The sequence below is a fragment of the Salmo trutta genome, chromosome 7 (assembly GCF_901001165.1).
Source record: "Salmo trutta chromosome 7, fSalTru1.1, whole genome shotgun sequence".
Classification (NCBI taxonomy): domain Eukaryota; kingdom Metazoa; phylum Chordata; class Actinopteri; order Salmoniformes; family Salmonidae; genus Salmo; species Salmo trutta.
In genome coordinates this window covers 10,273,947-10,293,738 of record NC_042963.1, presented here as the reverse complement: position 1 = coordinate 10,293,738, position 19,792 = coordinate 10,273,947, and the positions used below count along the sequence as shown (strand labels likewise).

The window sequence follows — 19,792 nt, the reverse complement described above, 5'->3', positions numbered from 1 at the left end:
TTCTGTCCCTGACTTCCTCCATCCTGCTCTGTGTGTGACGTGGTGAGGTTGGACCCAGGTCCAGAGAAGAGACCAGACAAGGAATCCAAGGATAAACATAATACTTTACTGAGAAACGGTAACCGCAGGATCACAGTACACTTGAAAAACAACAAACACTAAGTCTCAAAAACTCACACAGGAAACGAACACACAAGGTCAACAATTCAAGCTTCTGTAAAGGACAACAGAAAACACACCTCTTTTAATATCAATAATTTTTATGATCATTTATTTGAATTGCGCGCCCTCCAGTTTCACCGGACGTTGTCCCTCTAACAGGAAAATCATAACGAGTAATAGGACACACCCGAGGGTCGTTAATGTCTCTAGGACGGTCTCTGCCGCCTTCTGGTGACAGGTGGAACCATGAGGGGAACCCCCCCCCCCCTTCTAGGAGTCCCATAGTTGGTTGAAGTCCCGAACATGTCCCGGATCCAGGATGTCCCGGGCAGGCACCCACGCCTGCTCCTCGGGGCCGTAGCCCTCACAGTCCACCAGGTACTGCAGGGTGCCTTGGACCCGACGAGCCTCCAACAGACGCCGGGCAGTGTAAGCCGGGCGACCATCAAGTCGAGGGGGGCGGAGGGGCAGGTGCGGGGGAAGAGAAGGGACTAATCCTTACCAGCTTGAGACGGTAGACATGGAAGGACATGGGATGCTGGAGATGATAGGTGACTGGGTTGATGCAACTCAGGATCTTGAATGGTCAGTGGACGAGTTCGGGAGTGTGTTGTGAGCATATTCTGCCCAGACGAGGAAATTGCTCCAGTTACTGGCCTGGGTGACGACGAAACAGCAGAGGAACTTCTCCAGCTCCTGGTTGGCCAGCTCCGTTTGCCCATTTGACTGTGGGTGGAACACCGAGGAGAGACTCACCGACAGCCCCAACAGGGAGCAGAAGGCTTTCCAATACCGTGCGACGAACAATGTCCTGGCGAAGTCCATGTAGTCGAAAGACAAGGGTAATCATGAGATCAGCGGTCTCTTTTGCTGAGGGAAACTTGGGTAAGGCGATGAAATGGGCTGCCTTGGAAAACCGATCGACGACCACCAGGATAGTGTTAAGCCCTTGGGATTGGGGTAACCCTGTGGTAAAGTCTATTGACAGGTGGGACCAGGGCCGGCTGGGGATAGGCAGAGGTTGGAGCAACCCAGCCGGCCGCTGTTGTGAGGACTTGCTTTGGGCACGAGAGGAAGCAGGCCGTAACGAAGGATCTCACATCCTCAATCATGTAGGGCCACCAGAATTTCCGCCTCAGGAACTCCAGTGTCCGATTAACCCCTGGACGGCAAGTTAATTTAGAGGAGTTTCCCCATTGTAGTACTCAGGAACGGGCTGATCGTGGAACATAAAGTTTGTTAGTGGGACCCCCACCGGGGTCAGGTTCTCGGATCTGGGCTTGTTGGACCGTGGTCTCAATACTCCATATCAAGGGGGCCACAATGCGGAAGCTGGGGATGATGGGCTCAGAGTCCCCCTCCTTGTTAGAGACACCGTATTGGCGGAACAGGGCGTCTGCTTTCTGATTCTTGGATCCCATGAAGTTGAACCTGTTAAAGAACAGAGCCCACCTAGCCTGGTGAGCGTTCAACTTCTTGGCTTGTTGAATGGCGACAAAGTTCTTATGGTCCGTCCAGATCACGAAAGGATGAGGTGCCCCCTCCAACCAGTGTCTCCACCCCTCAAGGGCCCACGTAACTGCCAAGAGCTCCCAGTTGCCTACATCATAGTTGCGTTCCACTGGCGAGAACCGCTTGGAGAGAGTTTCTTATCCCCCTCGTTCCGCTGTGAGAGGACCGCCCCTGCTCCAGTGTCCAAGGCGTCCACCAAGGGACGGGTAGGATCAGGATGGACGAGGATGGGTCCGGAGGTGAAACGTCCCTTGAGCTCCACGAATTCTCTGTCAGCCTCGGGGCAAAAATGGTTCTGGGACATGCGGGTTAGGGCTGTGAGAGGTGCTGCCACCACCAAAGTTGCTTATAAAACGCCTGTAAAAATTGCCAAACCTGGATCGAGTCCAGGCTCTGTCACTGTCAGCTGCGGCGGGGAAACTCATGGGGCGGCACACAATTGGCACAGCGTCGTCTGGATTAGGGGAGGGTTTGGCAGGCAGAGATGTCTTTGTCCCATCGCACTCTAGCAACTCCTTTGGCGGGCTGGGCGCATGCATGCTGACACGGTCACCAGGTGTACGGTGTTTCCTCCAACACATTGGTGTGGCTGGCTTCCGGGTTAAACGGGCATTGTGTCAAGAAGCAGTGCGGCTTGGTTGGGTCGTGTTTCAGAGGACGCATGGCTCTCAATGTAGTTCTCATCATATTTGCGCCTCTTCTGGTCCAACGTCCCTGTCTGTTGTTCGTGCTTTCCCGAGTAAGGGGGCAGTAGCTCTTCGGCTGCATCAGATTCACAACTGTCAGTGTCCATGCTAGCTGGGCTAACAACAAATGTAGAATTACTGATGCAAGCATTGGATGTGCTCGTGAAAGCAGAACACCTTGTGTCGTCGACAGGTGCAGGTATAGTACTGTTGGTAGTAGCAGTACTACAGGTAGAGCTGGTATGTGTCTATATGGACGTGCGCCTTACTTAATGGACTGTTTGAAAATATGAATTATTATTTTTGTATTTTTTGTAAAAAAAATTGGAGTACCCCCGACAGCATTGAGCGTGCCCCTGGGGGTAAGCGTACCCCAGTTTGGGAATACCTGATGTAGGCGATCATGGCCCGATCGGTGTGGAATGAGGAGGACTGTAGCTCGGACAGAGTAACCCATTGCATCCTCCCGAGTGGCCGTCATACCGCTCGGGGGCTAGGATCTTGGGTTCCCGGTGCAGGTTCCCTGGAGGAACTATGGTAACGCCTGTAGCACTGGGGTGATGAGACTTGGGCATTGGCTTCTCCTTGGTTGGGGTTGGGTTATGGTTGGAGGGAATCGGTAAGTGCCCGGAGAGTTGTTCTTGCTGCTGCCCCAGCAGTGCTCATTGGTGGGTTATAGCATTCTGGATCTGGGTGATCTCCTCTGGGGCCATGTTGAGACAGAAGCTTGCTGTGACGAGATGAGGTTGGACCCAGGTGCAGAGAAGAGACCAGACTAGTAATCAATAGTTAAGGATAAACATAATACTGTACTGAGAAAAGGTAGCCGCAGGATCACAGTACACTTGAAAAACAACAAACACTAAGTCTCAAAAACGTACCACAGGAAACGAACGCCCACAGTAAACAATTCAAGCTTCTGCGAATGACAACAGAAAACACACCTCTTTTAACAGGGAAATCATAATGAGTAAATAGGACACACCTGAGTGACGTTAATGTCACTAGGACGGTCTCTGCCGCCCTCTGGTGACAGGTGGAACCATGAACCTATAGCTTTCACTTTCTTTCTCTCGGCCTTGATGTTACATGTTGTATCTCTGTATTCAGAGGCAGAGCCTAGAGGAAGTTGCTTGTCTGCTCAGATACTGCAACCACACAGCCGTTGCTCTCTGCATTTGGAGCCAAGCACAAACAAATCTGTATTGCAAAATGGCCTGGCCCCTCGTTTCTGTTGAGGCTATATCGATCTACTGCTGCCCTCCTAGGTTGGGCTCCTGGACTCAGGTCAGCTGTCCCTGTTGTGTTTCTGAGTGGGTGGAGTCCCTGGTCCTCATCCAGCTGTCAAACAACGTCTAGCCTGTCACCAAGATTTGGCTCATCTCCCTGATTGAGGCATCCGAGAGAGACGGAGGTGAGAGGTCAGGTTAGCTAGGATCAGCACCAGAGCAGAGGTCTGACTGTTCTTCAATTGTTGTTTCTTTTGTTCCAACTCAGTACTATTACGTATTAACCAAATCTGATTTAGCTGATTTACCTGTGCTTGATTATTTGTTTATTAGTTGAGTCTCTAGTTTCAAAGTGGTTAACACACATCTAGTGACTGCTTTATTCAAATGAGCTACGCCTGTTGAAATGTTGCACAGATCCCACTCTGGAACTTTGATTTGCCCTGTAGAGTTATGTTCAACAATATATAGACATTTTTTATATGTTCAATATTCATGTTTATATTTTTCAATATTCATAAATGTATGTAAGAATTGTGTTATTAAAATCAAAATACCACTCATATTACAGAGCAAGCGGTAAAGCTTCATATGACACCGACGTACTGTTTGTGCGCGTGTGTGCTACTGTATTCTGTTTACCTCAGCATGTTCTGTCTTCTATGTCATGATCTTGCTTAGCTAAGCTGTTCTGCAGCAGAGCAGAGCACCACCTCTGGCTGATCATTTCAGTGTTCTCTCCTGTCCTCTCTCACTGCTCTGTGATCTGCATTTGTGAGTGATAAAGTGCACCTTCCCTCTGCATGACCAGCAGAGATTGAATGACATCGTTTGGTACCCTAGGAAGCCGATATGGAGACAGCCTCTCGCTAAACAACAACAACAACATACAGTAAACACAAACACACACACACAAACATTTACTCCTTTGCCTTACTAAGGATCTCTCTCTTCATGTGAAGATGCAATCCAGTCTTATTTTGCAGGCACCTTAAAGTTTTACTTCAGTTTTCGAGACTTCTACACCTGAGTCCTGGTGCCCTGGCTTCCTAGGCCTGGTCCTGACCTTTCTTCTGCTGGAGGTGGTTCAGGTGGTGGAGTGGTGACGGAGCAGGCGGGGAGGGGTGATGGAGGAGGAGGAAGATGACGGACCCTGTCAGCGGTCACATGGTACAGGCTGTGTTCAGCATCATAGAATGGACTAGAATGGACATGAACCTTCTTATGACGGGACAAAGGTCAGACATTTTGGTTAGAGAGTTGGTCAAATCCCCGAGCTGTACCTTGTCCCCGAGCTGACAAAGTACAAATCTGTCGTTCTGCCCCTGAACAGGCAGTTAACCCACTGTTCCTAGGCTGTCATTGAAAAGAAGAATTTGTTCTTAACTGACTTGCCCAGTTAAATAAAGATTCATTTATTCATCCTATTTCATCCTTCTGCAAGATATAGTCCCAACACAAGTCTAGGGTTGCTACCCAAGCCGGCTGGTCGTTCTTTCTATCGGTTTGTTTGCCAGAGACGCGACCCAGTCCTTCAGTCTATTTGATCTGTATCTATGGACGTTTGTTTTAAATGTCCTATCGCCATTATGGCTGGCAACGTTCTCATCCCTTGCTTGCTAGCTAGCCAACTACTGTACGGCTAACTTACAGTAATGTCAAAAACTGCAGAATAACAGCAAAGTAGCTGCATTTGCATTTGTTTAAGCTGTTTTCTAGTGACATTTATTTGGATACATCCATAACAATGAGCTAATGAGGCACGATTTCGCACCTCGATGGCATAGAAGAATGTGCTCACTCGTCAGGACACTGTTGTTCAGAGGAACTAGCCAACAACACAGTTAACACAATCACTTCAAAATGAAGCTGTAAAGATTTCAAACTAGCTGCACTTTGTTTCGTTTTACTTTTTTCAATTGACATTTCTTTATACATATCCATAAAAATGATACCAGCTGATTCATGATTACGATTGGCTGAGAAAAGCTGCCTGCCTGTCTGTCTCGTTCCGACAGCTGGAGATCGGATTTGAATATTGAAACAATGTTGCAAATGAGACAGACATTAAGGTTTATACAAATCTCCGCTGTTGAAAACTAAATGTCAGTCTAAAAGAAATGTGAGATAATGTCTAGATGTTTTTTATAGTGGAGATCAAGTTTATAAATTGCCTGGCTGGGCTGATGAGACAGTGGATTACACAGTCGACTGGAACAGAGTAAATAGGCATTTTAACGTCATAGATTTAGCCGGTGGGACACGTTCAATGAGGGCACTATCGAAAGTACGTATGCATAAATCATCAGATATATTTTTACGTGGTTTGGAAAATAACATACAGTATACTTGGTTTTACTTGCATTAAGTACCTACAGTGGCAAGAAAAAGTATGTGAACTCTTTGGAATTGGTCATAAAATTTGATATATCTCTTCATCTAGGCCACAACAATCGACAAACACAATCTGCTTAAACTAATAGCACACAAACAATTACACATTTTCATGTCTTTTTTGAACACACCGTGTAAACATTCACAGTGCAGGGTGGGGAAAGTATGTGAACCCTTGGATTTAATAACTGGTTGACCCTCCTTTGGCAGCAGTAACCTCAACCAAACGTTTTCTGACGGATCAGACCTGCACAACGGTCAGGAGGAGTTTTGGACCATTCTTCTTTATAAAACTGTTTCAGTTCGGCAATATTCTTGGGATGTCTGGTGTGAACTGATCTCTTGAGGTCATGCCACAGCATCTCTATTGGGTTGAGGTCAGGACTCTGACTGGGCCACTCCAGAAGGTGTATTTTCTTCTGTTGAAGCCATTTTGTTGTTGATTTACTTCTGTATTTTGGGTGGTTGTCCTGTTGCATCACCCAACTTCTGTTGTGCTTCAATTGGCGGACAGATAGCCATACATTCTCCTGCAAAATGTCTTGATAAACTTGGTCATTCATTTTTCTGTCGATGATAGCAAGCTGTCCAGGCCCTGAGGCAGCAAAGCAGCCCCAAACCATGATGCTCCCTCCACCATACTTTACAGTTGGGGTGAGGTTTTGATGTTGGTGTGCAGTGCCTTTTTTTATCCACACATAGTGTTGTGTGTTCCTTCCAAACAACTCAACTGTAGTTTCATCTGTCCACAGAATATTTGGCCAGTAGCGCTGTGGAACATCCAGGTGCACTTTTGCGAACTTCAGATGTGCAGCAGTGTTTTCTTTTGGACAGCAGTGGCATCGTCCGTGGTGTCCTCTCATGAACACCATTCTTGTTTAATGTTTTACATATTGTAGACTCGTCAAGAGAGATGTTAACATGTTCCAGAGATTTTTGTAAGTCTTTAGCTGACGCTTTAGGATTCTTCTTAACCTCATTGAGCTTTCTGTGCTGTGCTCTTGCAGTCATCTTTGCAGGACGGCCACTCCTAGGGAGAGTAGCAACAGTGCTGAACTTTCTCCATTTATAGACAATTTGTCTTCCCGTGGACTGATGAACATCAAGGTTTTAAGAGATACTTCTGTAACCCTTTCCAGCTTTATGCAAGTCAACAATTCTTAATCTTAGGTCTTCTGAGATCTCTTTTGTTCGAGGCATGGTTCACATCAGGCAATGCTTCTTGTGAATAGCAAACTCAAATTTTGTGAGTGTTTTTTATAGGGCAAGGCAGCTCTAACCAACATCTCCAATCTTTTCTCATTGATTGGACTCCAGGTTAGCTGACTCCTGAGTCCAATTAACTTTTGGAAAAGTCATTAGCCTAGGGGTTCACATACTTTTTCCAACCTGCACTGTGAATGTTTAAATTATGTTTTCAATATAGACTAGAAAAACAAATTAATTTCTGTGTTATTCGTTTAAGCACACTGTTTGTCTATTGTTGTGAAATTTGATGACCAATTTATGCAGAAATCCAGGTAATTACAAAGGGTTCACATGCTTTTTCTTACCACTATAGCAGACACCACAGTTTCAAATCAAATCAAATTTATTTATATAGCCCTTCGTACATCAGCTGAAATCTCAAAGTGCTGTACAGAAACCCAGCCTAAAACCCCAAACAGCAAGCAATGCATGTGAAAGAAGCACGGTGGCTGGGAAAAACTCCCTAGGAAAAACTCCTGAGAAAGGCCAAAAACCTAGGAAGAAACCTAGAGAGGAACCAGGCTATGAGGGGTGGCCAGTCCTCTTCTGGCTGTGCCGGGTGGATATTATAACAGAACATGGTCAAGATGTTATAATGTTCGTAAATGACCAGCATGGTCAAATAATAATAATCATAGTAGTTGTCGAGGGTGCAACAAGCACGTCCGGTGAACAGGTCAGGGTTCCGTAGCCGCAGGCAGAACAGTTGAAACTGGAGCAGCAGCATGGCCAGGTGGACTGGGGACAGCAAGGAGTCATCATGCCAGGTAGTCCTGAGGCATGGTCCTAGGGCTCAGGTCCTCCGAGAGAAAGAAAGAAAGAGAGAAAGAGAGAATTAGAGAGAGCATATTTACATTCACACAGGACACCGGATAAGACAAGAGAATACTCCAGATGTAACAGACTGACCCTAGCCCCCCGACACATAAACTACTGCAGCATAAATACTGGAGGCTGAGACAGGAGGGATCAGAAGACACTGTGGCCCCATCCGATGATACCCCCGGACAGGGCCAAACAGGCAGGATATAACCCCACCCACTTTGCCAAAGCACAGCCCCCACACCACTAGAGGGATATCTACAACCACCAACTTACCGTCCGAAGACAAGGCCTAGTATAGCCCACAAAGATCTCCACCACGGCACAACCCAAGGGGGGGCGCCAACCCAGACAGTATCTCCATACAGGTGAAAGTTTTTTACAGATAAACCAATATTGTTAATGCAAATAGTGTAAAGAACCAGACCAAGAATCCATCCTTTGTTATGTCCAGAAAACCTGATTTAACACCATCATTAAATACACGCTGTTGTCACGACTGTCCTTGTGTGATCCAAATGGGCAGATCAGGTTTGCAATGAATAAACTTCCACCAGACCCCCTCTCACCCACAGAGTGGAGGAGGGAACTGGTGTGGGTGGGTTTTGACACCTCACGCCCTGTCTTAAATTAAGGTAGAAGAAGACTCTCTCCCTCCCTCTTTAAATGCTCATAGGAATGTACCTTTGTTTCACAGACAGTTTTCCCGCCGAAACTCTAACACATTCAAAAGCAAATACTGGAACAATATTTCTAACATAAGAATGTGGGGAATGGTCAGAGATTATCTATATAAAACTAATGTCATATTAGTTTTTATTTTGTGATGTCATTTTGTGATGCTCCTTAACAACATCACAGAGATCAGAGCAGATGCGTACAACATTTGTAAACTCTTCCAGAAACCCTTCTCAGCCCCTGTGTGCAACATGGGAGTGTGGCAGGGCAGGTGGTATTAAGTGAAGGAATTTGAAAATGTGAACAGAGAGCGAATTTTACTGCAAATTAGCTATGTAGATAAATCTGGTAAATAAATAGATGTGAGCAGCATGTAGTGGTCAATGTTATTTTCAAATCCGTGCCCATCTATGTCACTATGCACATGTCTGTATTTGCTCCTGTCCTTGTATGTGCCTGTAACCATATTATTGTATGCCTGTGTATGTTTCAGACAGGGTTTGAGGTTCTGGGCTTTGTCTCAGTCATGTCTAACGGCTGGCTGCTGCCTCCTCAGGTTAGGCAGTTCTGTCTGGAGGGAGGGATCAGTGGCAAGAACATCATACTCTTCACCATCCTGGTCGAGGTACAGTACGAGGGAGAGGTTCAGGGTTGGGAAGCCATCCTGATGGAGGTACAGTACGTTGTTACTGTTCATCGTCTGCCCAACTGTTTGTCAGCATAAGTCCAGTACATAATTTATTTTAAAATGGTTTGGTATAGAAGAGTGAAAATTGGAACGTTGTATATCAGCACAATACCATATTGATCGATTTGGGACAAAAGCGTGAAAATTGGCACACTTGTATAATTCACGCTGAACAAAACCTGATATTGTGCCATTTCAGCAAAAACCCAGTGTAAAGCATGTAGCGCTCCCTGGGGCTATATAGACCCAACACAGTGGAAGCCATGACCCAAAACAACAATACTGGTAAATGCAATTTCACCATTGACCTATAGGAGGCGCTACAGGTCGAACTGGGGCTTTGATTAAATTACACTTCATCAGCTTTTGTTCAGTGTGAAAATTACACAAGTGTGCCAATTTTCACGCTTTTGTCCCCAATCGATCAATATGGTATTGTCCTGATCCTGGTCAAGATGATTCAAGCCTTTATGATCCAAGACGAGCATGACTGGGTGAGAATAAAGAGGGAACAGATTGAGATCACTCTCTGCAAGGTCTTGAGCAGCAGCTGAGAGTGATCAGATTTAGAGTAATCGTTAATTATATAGAAAAGACCTGAATCTTATGGAACAATCAGCTCAATGACAAACATCTCCCTTTGACTCCTGTAGAAGCTATGAAGGCTGTGGAACCCCTGAGGGTGTTCATGTTTCCCTTCCAGTGTTGTTCTGGAGACTCTGGACCTGGGGGCTCATTAGAACCAGCTGCCACGACAAAGACGGTGTTGATCCACAGACAAGTCTGGGAGCTGTGCCATGAGAGCCTGCTCTCCGCCCCAAGAAACTCTGTCAGTATCTCCCTCTGGAGGACTGCTTCAGTCGTAACTAGAGAGGTCTCTCATGTAACTAGAGAGGTCTCTCAGAGAAGGCCAAGGACTAAAGGGAAACGCAAAGAAGAAGAGCTAAGTTCATTGTGTTAATACAGCATTAGCATACTTTTTTTTTTCATTTTGCATATCATTTTGTAAAATGTTCCCACAGTGTATTCCATGTAATTTCACATTATCAGTGTTACATTGTACGCTTAACTTATAATAGGCACATCACAAATACAATGAGAGTACTTGATATCACATAATATATCTGTGCACTTCTACTTGAAGTTTACTATATTTAAAGCATTTGGATTGATGAGCTTTTGTTGGAATACATGTAGGCCTATCTATTACATATGTATCATCAGTATCTTTTAAAAATTAAGATTTCAGAACTGATGCAGTGTTGGATGAATGTAGATAGCAAGGCTGATGGTTGTACTTGATTTAGTATAGTTTACTTTGCCATCAAAAAATATTTGTACAGTATGCTCTAGTCAAAATGTACTGAAATTCACTTGGACTTTCATCTCTGACCTGCTAAAAAAAACAATGTCCCATGACAGTTTCAGAGGAGTAATAATACAATGGTTTATCCTTTCTATAGTACATATACACCATTAAATCACATCACACACCATATCTCTGGTTTAATCCATTTTAATAAATAAATACAAAAATAAATAAATCTCATTGAGACCTAGCGTTGGATTCAATCCGTAGCGCCTAAAATCAGCGTTATAGCGTGATTGAAATTTAAAGGTGAAATCTGCCATTCAAACAACAATGGCCACCCCACCACTGATTTGGTAAACAGCGGAGGGATGGGGCTGGAGAAATGTAAGCGCTCTCAAATTCATAGACTGAGCTATGGGTGCAAGGACTGACCAGCTATGAGATTAAAATGATGGTTAAAACTATGTTTGGAGGCTATACAATGTTTGTTTACAAACAAAGAGGTGTAAAAGGTTAAAATATATATTGTGATGGGGTACAACAGTTGAACTAAGCTCATTAGGCCTTTATAAGTTATATTCTTCAAGAATGAGTGGGTATATCACCAATTTAAAAGTCCAGAAATGGACCTAGCAATCGCAAATTGCCGTTTTAAATGCAATGCTTCCGCGGTAAACACTTCACATGTCGGCTCAATCGAAAAGGACTTACAAATTTCAACCGCGCTACAACGCTGATCTTCTGCGCTACAAATTGAATCCAGCCCTATAGTCATAGTTTAAATCAGGTTCAATGGGCCGACAGACAGACAGACACTTTCCAGGTAAGGTGACTCCAGGCTAGGTGTGGAGGAGACAGCTGGTTGGCGGAGTGGAATGGAGACCACCCCCCCATCCAATGACAGGAGAGGAAAGGAGACAGGGGAGGTTGAAGTGTCCATATCATATGAATGTGTGCCAGCTGAGGTTAGTGCTCTGTGTCCATCACTACACTCTTCTCTTCCACAGCGAGGGGGCTAAAAGTATGCCATTAATTCTGCTCTCATACAGTCCTCTGGGGATTCCACTGATGAGAAAGAACAAAGCTTTCTGAGGACTCTCATTCTATAACCCTTTCCAATAACATTTCTTCTTTGCATAATAGCTAGTTCGCATCTAGATTAGGATTTCTGATTTGGTCAAGTGGTATCTCTTAATAGTATGTATAGGTGTACTCTCAGAACAATAGACAGACAGAATACATATATACACAAATCACCAGGCAAGTCCAACAACAATATGCAGGGACACGGTTTGTTTGTTTAACGGCCCAGAGTACACTGAGGCATATGTGGTAAATAATACAGATTTAAATACAGGGATTTAATGTACAGTATCTTTCATCACTCATGAGACTGATTCATTCTGTCACACTTAGATACCACAAAACAATAGTTCTAATCACGCACCTGTGGATATGTCCTACGACAAAGAAACGGTTGTCCGACGAAATAAAAGGGTTCAATAGCATTAAAGATTTTTAAATCAAGTACATATACACACAACAATCTGGAAGACCTGCATTTCCGTAGTCGATATCATATCCATTTTCAAAAGTCTCTTGTATTAAACCCTGTCCAACAATTGTTTACAGATTTTGCTCTCCCTGCATTAGTCAGTTTAGGTCCCAAACTTTGCGACTGTACACCTCTCAGATTACCACTGACGTATCCAACCCCCAGCATTAAATGATACCATGCTTCCAGCTACATTGTCAATAGCATCAACCCTTTCATCAGTCCGCTGGCTGAGCTAATGTAGGCGGGCGGCTGAGGCAGGGAGTATAGCTGTCCCCTCTACAGCATGCATGATCTTCATGCTAGACATTCCAATTATAGCACTGTACTAGCAGGCCTCAGAGTGACAACATACCATACGCTGAAATGGGCTCTGTTTGAGATAAGCTAGTGCAAAATGAAGAGCTACGATATAAGCGATTTTAAAATAGCAATCAATACAAAGCTATATACTATATAGTGATAGTCTAAGAAGACTACACAAAAAGCAGTTAATAAACTTCAGTACGTAGCAGCACAAGAAGTTGAGTTATTTTCTCACAAAGGAAGCAGCAGTAGATGCTAAGTATAACGAGGTAAGGGCTACACAGATCTAACAAGAATTGTCTAGAAAATGTCTGAGGTCACAGTAAGATAGTTCAGTTCAGGTGCAGACTTCTAGTTCAGGCAGGACCCAGACTGCTCTGGTGTTTTGTGTTGAACTAGATGGATCGGTGACAGGCTCTGGCCTGGTGTGAGGCTGTCTTGAGGGGCCTGAGGAACCCTAGTTTGTGCCCCGCGGCCAGGCTATAAAGTGAGTGAGTGATGTGGGAGGTATAGGGAGGTAAAGCTACAGGTGGCCCCGCCTACAGCACGTGGCAGCAGTTGTACTGGGCGAAGGGCAGGAGTTTCTCCTTGGAGGTGGGCTGTATGTTGAAGGACAAGGCCTTCTCACAGAGGGGGAACTGCAGTAGGCGGTCTCGCAAGTTCACGTTCTTCCCCTTCCCAGGATCCAGTCTGACCGCAGGGTCGGTCCCTGCCTCTCTGAGCCCAAGAGGACCCTGTTGTGCAATATGGGATCTCTCCAACTGGAGCTCCTCCGGCGTTTCCCCCTCAGACTCTCCTCCTGGCCCACCCACCTTGCGTGTCGTCTCCACTCCATCAGGACCCAGGTCCACACAGTGGTTACGTGGCAGAGAGCGGGGTGAAGCGCTTGGAGTTGAACCCCCACCCTGCACCAGGAGCTTAGGCTTGGACTCTGTGGTGTTGTTGTTGTTTTCAAGCATAGTGTCTTCCTCCCCTTCCATGAGGTATGGGGTAGGAGGCTCTCGTTGCCCCCGACAACACTGCACCCGCCCTAGGCGAGACAGGCATGGAGGATGAGCTTTAGGAGTGAGTTGACTATCTACCACTGTCTGAACCAGGTTTTCTAAACCATTGATTGGCTGGTCTGAAGTCGCATGACTACCTAGCCTCAGTGGATCACATGACATGTCCTCTTCCTCCATGGGCTTTTCCTCTGACTCCACTGTACCCTGTTTCTGTCTGGCTGCCACCTGGTCAGGCTCCATATCTTTGTTGTGGCTGGAAACCCTGTCCTGCTGCTCCCTGTCCCCCTCCCCCCTCTCTGTCTCCAGTGCTTCCTTCACTGAGGTGGCCAACAGGCCTGTTTCCTCTCCCTGACCTGGGACTACTCTGACTGGGTGCCTCTGTGGAGCCTCTGGAGCTGAGAGCATGGGACTAGACTGTTCTGTAGACCCAGTGGTTGATACCAAGCCTACTATGTGAGGCAGTGCTTGAATGTTATGAAGTCCAACATGTGGTTTGACTGCCTCTTCCTCCTCCTCTTCTTCTTCCTCATCCTCTTCACAGATCAGCTGCAGGGCTCCCAGGCTTTTGACCTGCAAGGGTTCATCAGGGGGTGGGGGGTGCAGGGTGAGGCCCAGGCAGGGCCCTGTGCTGTACTCAGGGAAGGGGCTCTCTGTGCGACTTGGCTGTGGCTGGAGCAAAAGGGGCCTGTGGGCCAGGAAGTCCCCAGACTCTGACACCCCTCGGCGGGGACAGCCAGGCAGCAGTCTATGGAGCCCTCTCTGCTCCAGATCCAGAGGCTCAGACAGTGGCCTCCTGTAGAAGAGACAGGGACATTAGTAGTGTTCATGATCAGTTAGTGGCCTAGTATGTAATGTGACTGTCAGGGACGTGAATAGGTCTTACTGGAGTTGTGGTGGCTCAGCCCATGCTCTGTCGACTTTGGGCATCTCGCTGGGCTGCTCCTGCTTGTCTCTCAGGATGCGCTCCCCCAGCAGGTAATACGTGGCTGTGATGTGGTTGTATCGGCCTGCCTCTAGAGCCCTGGGTGCAACACAGTGATTGGTATACACTTAAAATAAAATAATGAACTATCAAAATCAACTACATCCATAACGCATAACACCAAACTCCCTAGCTTGAAAAACTTACAGATCTGTGGCAGGGTACAAAGGAAGAGGATAGAGATTGACTGAGAGAGAGAGAATATGGGAAGGAGAGGGAGATGTAGAGAAGTCCTCACTCTTGGATGGCGTTGCGGTCTGCAATGTTGCCACTGGTCATGGCCTGGAGGATGACCTCGTGTTCCTCTGGAGACAGGCTACGGTGGGAGGTGAGGGGGGCGGCACTGTGTCCCGCGGGCGAGGGGTCGACCCCTAGCAGCCAGGGGTGGTTCTCGATCTCCTGCAGGGAGGCACGGCTAGATGGATCCCTCTGCAGCATATGGGAGATCAGACTGAGAGAGAGAGAGAGAGAGAGAGAGAGAGAGAGAGAATTCATCACCGGTACAAGTGAGTGAAGTTCTCATGTACACTGATTCAGTAATTGACAGGCAAAGCACATAACCCCATATATCTGTGATAGGAGAGGGAATGAGATCAAATTGTCTATCTCATAGTTAATCAATATTTATGAGTGCCTGCAGACCTCAGACAGTCTTTAGGTGCATCCATGCAGGGCCAGGCAGATCATTTGCTGAGAAGCATGGCATAGTCTGACTCTTGGTATCATCATGCAGGCTCTGAGACAGGATGGGGACTTTGTATTTCTCTCTTATATGTGTGTGTGCAGAGAGGTATGCAAAGTCTGCATCAGACATCTATTTGTTCATGCGACTGTTTTATTGCACTGCAGTGAAAGGCTGAGAGCGGCCTCTACAAGCTCATTTGAATTACCAGCAGGGGGTGCCACTGCACCCTCCGTGTCACATTTATTTATTTAATTAGGCAAGTCAGTTAAGATAAAATTCTTATTTTACAATGACGGCCTACCCCAGCCAAACCTTAACGACACTGGGCCAATTGTGCACCGCCCTATGGAACTCCCAATCACGGCCGGTTGTGATACAGCCTGGAATTGAAGCAGGGTCTGTAGTGACGCCTCTAGCACTGAGATGCAGTGTCTTAGACAGCTGCGTCAACTCGGGAGCCCAAGTCGGGAGCTTAGTGTATGTGTATACACTAAGCTCTTTCCATGACATGACTGGCCAGGTGAATCCAGGTGAAAGCTATGATCCCTTATTGATGTCACTTGTTAAATCCACTTCAATCAGTGTAGATGAAGGGGAGGGGACAGGTTAAATAAGGATTTTAAAGCCATGAGACAAATGAGGCATGGATTGTGTATGAGTGCCATGGTAGTAGGTGACAGGTGCACCGGTTTGAGTGTCTAAAGAACTGCAATGCTGCTGGGTTTTTCACACTCAACAGTTTCCTGTCTGTATCAAGAATAGTCCACCACCCAAAGGACATCCAGCCAACTTGACACACCTGTAGGAAGCATTGGAGTAAACATCGGCCAGCATCCCTGTGGAACGCTTTCAACACCTTGTAGTCCATGCCCTGATGATATTTATGCTGTTCTGAAGGCAAAGGGGATGCAACTCAATATTAGGTGTTCCTAATGTTTTGTCTGTCTGTGTGTGCACGTGGTTTAACCATGTAAGACCAGGGTCACCAAATCAGCCTATGCACTTATCATAAATGTTCTATTTGCCGTTAAATCCATCTATACTGTGCAAGTACCCATGCTTCTCTGAACCTCCAATAATGCTGTTGGTGTTTGGTATAATCTATTCATACAACTACTTAAATATTTATAGAAATTAATTATTTACATACCATCCTAACTGACCCATGCATATCTCACAACACTACTGTAGAGTAAAGCACTAAATACAAATTAAGAGTAGCTTGAGAGAGAGAGAGCGCAACAGAGGGGAGAAAAATAAATAGCTGGGAAAAGAGAGAGAGAAAGTGAAAGAGATGAAGGGTGGGGAGAGGAGGTCTCTGCTTTCGCTCAGTTGATTGTTGCCCGCAGGACTAAACTGTTTAGCAAGAAATCATCTTCCCATTAATGGAGCTTTCATCAGGGCCCTGGTCATATGGCCCATGTTCTATGTTTGGAACTGTTCCTGAGCCAGTCATCCAGATGTCTGAGGCAGAATCATCTGCTTCGGAACCACAACATCTGCCAGGTCTCTGGTCTGAGGTTCTTCAGTCTCAACCACAAATAGCACTGGTACCAAGGGGCTCAGCTAACACAACTTTTAAAACAAATACAGCTTTGTCAAGATTGATCTTTAATATATACCAGAGCTGGGGTGAGATCTGGGGTCAGATATGGAATGGACTAGGTATGCAGGGATTGATCGCACCCATGCCAATCCAATACAGCATGGGTTGCAGCCAACTCACTCAATTTCCTATAACGCCTGACATGAACTTTCCCTTTAGTCAGCTTTTATTCTACCCACTGGTTGGCTGGACCCCTCAAATCAACATTCAGTATTGTATTCCCTATTCAGTGATCGGCTTGCCCCCATTGACAAAAACAGCCAATGATCACAGGGTACACCGTGTCCAGAAGTCTGTTTGTACAAGGTTGTCAGATAGGTGTGAGGTTTAGAGTTTGGTCGATAGGAGACACTGGTTTATCATTTCTGGGCATGATCTGGGGCAGTGTAGGCTGGGGCAGTGTAGGCTGGGGCAGTGTAGGCTGGGGTAGGACAGGTTGGTGTAGGACAGGTTGGGGCATTGTATTCGTAAACACGGAGAGCGAGCTGACAACTGACTGGCATCATGATTATTATGTGTGTATTTTTGTCATATAACCACAGCATAAGAGAATAATAAAACCATATGACATAGTCTCACTGCATTGTATATAGGTCACTGTATATGACACTGTGTTAAGGTCAATGCATGGATGTGTGAGAGAGAGAGCTGGGGGCCTATCTCTGTAGGTGATTGGTGGTACTCACTCTTTGCAGTCTTCGGAGACGTGGGCTGGGACAGTGTAGCGACAGTCCATGATCATGGTGAGCGTCTCACTGTCATTGGTCTCCTGGAAAGGGGGCTGTCCACACACCAGCATGTAAAGGATCACCCCCAACGACCAGATATCTGTAACAAACACCATGCATACAGTCATCATATGATACAATACAGAAACACCCTGTCACATTCGTGTAAAGTGAGTACGCACACACATACTATATGATCACCAGGGCCCAGAGATTTGTATGGTCAGGTCACAAGATCATAAAAATAAGCACTCAAACAACCATCTACAGTATAACTTGTTCCTCAATAGGCCGGTTTCAGTAGCTGAAGTGTATGATGATGTTTACAGAGCCAGGCATTTGTCCCAAACAGCTGTGTGAGTACATAACTCTCCCTCATCCAGGTAGACTGGGTCTGGAGCCTGAAACCTGGAGCGAGCAGACAGGCCTTGAGACACTCAGGGACAACCTCTCACCCACACTGTAAGTGGCCCTATGATTGCTTGCACTAAGAGACAGAGAGGCAACCTCTCACCCACACTGACACAGGCCCTGCTCAGAGCCTTCTATCTGGCTCTGCTCTTATTGAGTGACATTCTTCAGAGTGCATGGTGCACGCACTTCCTGTCTCCTCCCCTCTCCCTTTCCTCAGGGCCGGGGTAACACAAGGTCTCTGGAAGCGCTTTCAGAACATCCTGCACCCAGAACAACTCAGATCAGTGTGTGACCTGTCACAAGTAGAGAGCAGCTGTGGACCATGGGGGCTGGCCACAAAGAGCAAATCTTTTTCGGGATGGTTCCATTCCAAGATATCTCTCCAGGAAAATAAGCCTCCCTCCTTCTCAGTCATGTGTATAGAGAAAGGAGCACTGGAGAGAGTACGTGAGAGAGATGGCGAATTGAATATGTAACCCCAATTCCCTGAAAAGGGGCTGATTCAAATACCATACATACAGACAATATTTATTTACATGTTGTTTAACCTTTATTTAACTGGGCAAGACAGGTAAGAACAAATTCTTATTTAAAATGACGGCCTCTTACCAAGAGCGACTTACAATTAGTGCATCCATCTTAAGATACACTATACAGTGCATTCAGAAAGTATTCAGACCCCTTGACGTTTTCCATATTTTGTTACGTTACAGCCTTATTCTAAAATGGATTAAATAGTTCCCCCCCTCTTCAATCTACACACAATACCCCTTAATGACAAAGCAAAAACAGTTTTTTTAGAACATTTTGCAAATTTACATATATATTTTTTTAAAGACGGAAACATCACATTTACATAAGTATTCAGACCTTTTACTCAGTACTTTATTGAAGCACCTTCAGTCTTCTTGGGTATGATGCTATAAGCTTCGCACACCTGTATCTGGGGAGTTTCTCCCATTCTTCTCTGCAGATCCTCTCAAGCTCTGTCAGGTTGGATGGGGAGGGTCGCTACACAGCTATTTTCAGGTCTCTCCAGAAATGTTCAATCAGGTTCAAGTCCGGGCTCTGGCTGGGCCACTCAAGGACATTCAGAGACTTGTCCCGAAGCCACTCCTGCGTTGTCTTGGCTGTGTGCTTGGGGTTGTTGCCCTGTTGGAAGGTGAACCTTCGCACCAGTCTGAGGACCTGAGCACTCTGGAGCAGGTTATCATCAAGTATCTCTCTGTACTTTGCTCCGTTCATCTTTCCCTCAATCCTGACTAGTCTCTCAGTCCCTACCACTGAAGAAAAATCCCCACAGCATAATGCTGCCACCTCCATGCTTCACCATAGGGATGGTGCCAGGTTTCCTCCAGACGTGACACTTGGCATTCAAGAATGATGGAGGCCACTGTACTCTTGGGGACCTTCAATGCTGCAGAAATGTTTTGTATCCTTCCCCTGATCTGGAATTATGGACGATTCCTCTTTACAAAACTGTTTCAGTTCAGCAATATTTGTGGGATGTCTGGTGTGAACCGCTCTCAAAATCAGGTTGAGGTCAGGACTCTGACTGGGCCACTCCAGAAGGCGTATTTTCTTCTGTTGAAGCCATTCTGTTGTTGATTTACTTCTGTGATTTGGGTGGTTGTCCTGTTGCATCACCCAACTTCTGTTGAGCTTCAATTGGCGGACAGATAGCCTTACATTCTCCTGCAAAATGTCTTGATAAACTTGGGCATTCATTTTTCTGTCAATGATAGCACACTGACCAGGCCCTGAGGCAGCCAAGCATTCCC

At 46.0% G+C, this 19,792-nt stretch overlaps 1 protein-coding gene across 2 annotated transcripts in view; it reads right to left on the bottom strand.

The window, feature by feature from the left end:
• Nucleotides 1-10,919: 10,919 nt before the first annotated feature.
• snrkb (SNF related kinase b) overlaps nt 10,920-19,792 on the bottom strand; it is a 34,062-nt gene continuing 25,189 nt past the window's right edge. For both annotated transcript variants that reach the window (XM_029757924.1, XM_029757922.1), the window contains 4 exons: nt 17,556-17,697; nt 14,817-15,029; nt 14,480-14,617; nt 10,920-14,389 (listed from right to left, as the gene is read on the bottom strand). In XM_029757924.1, coding sequence (XP_029613784.1) covers nt 13,132-14,389; nt 14,480-14,617; nt 14,817-15,029; nt 17,556-17,697 — 1,751 coding nt within the window. In that variant the 3' untranslated portion in view covers nt 10,920-13,131. The remainder of the gene's footprint in view (nt 14,390-14,479; nt 14,618-14,816; nt 15,030-17,555; nt 17,698-19,792) is intronic.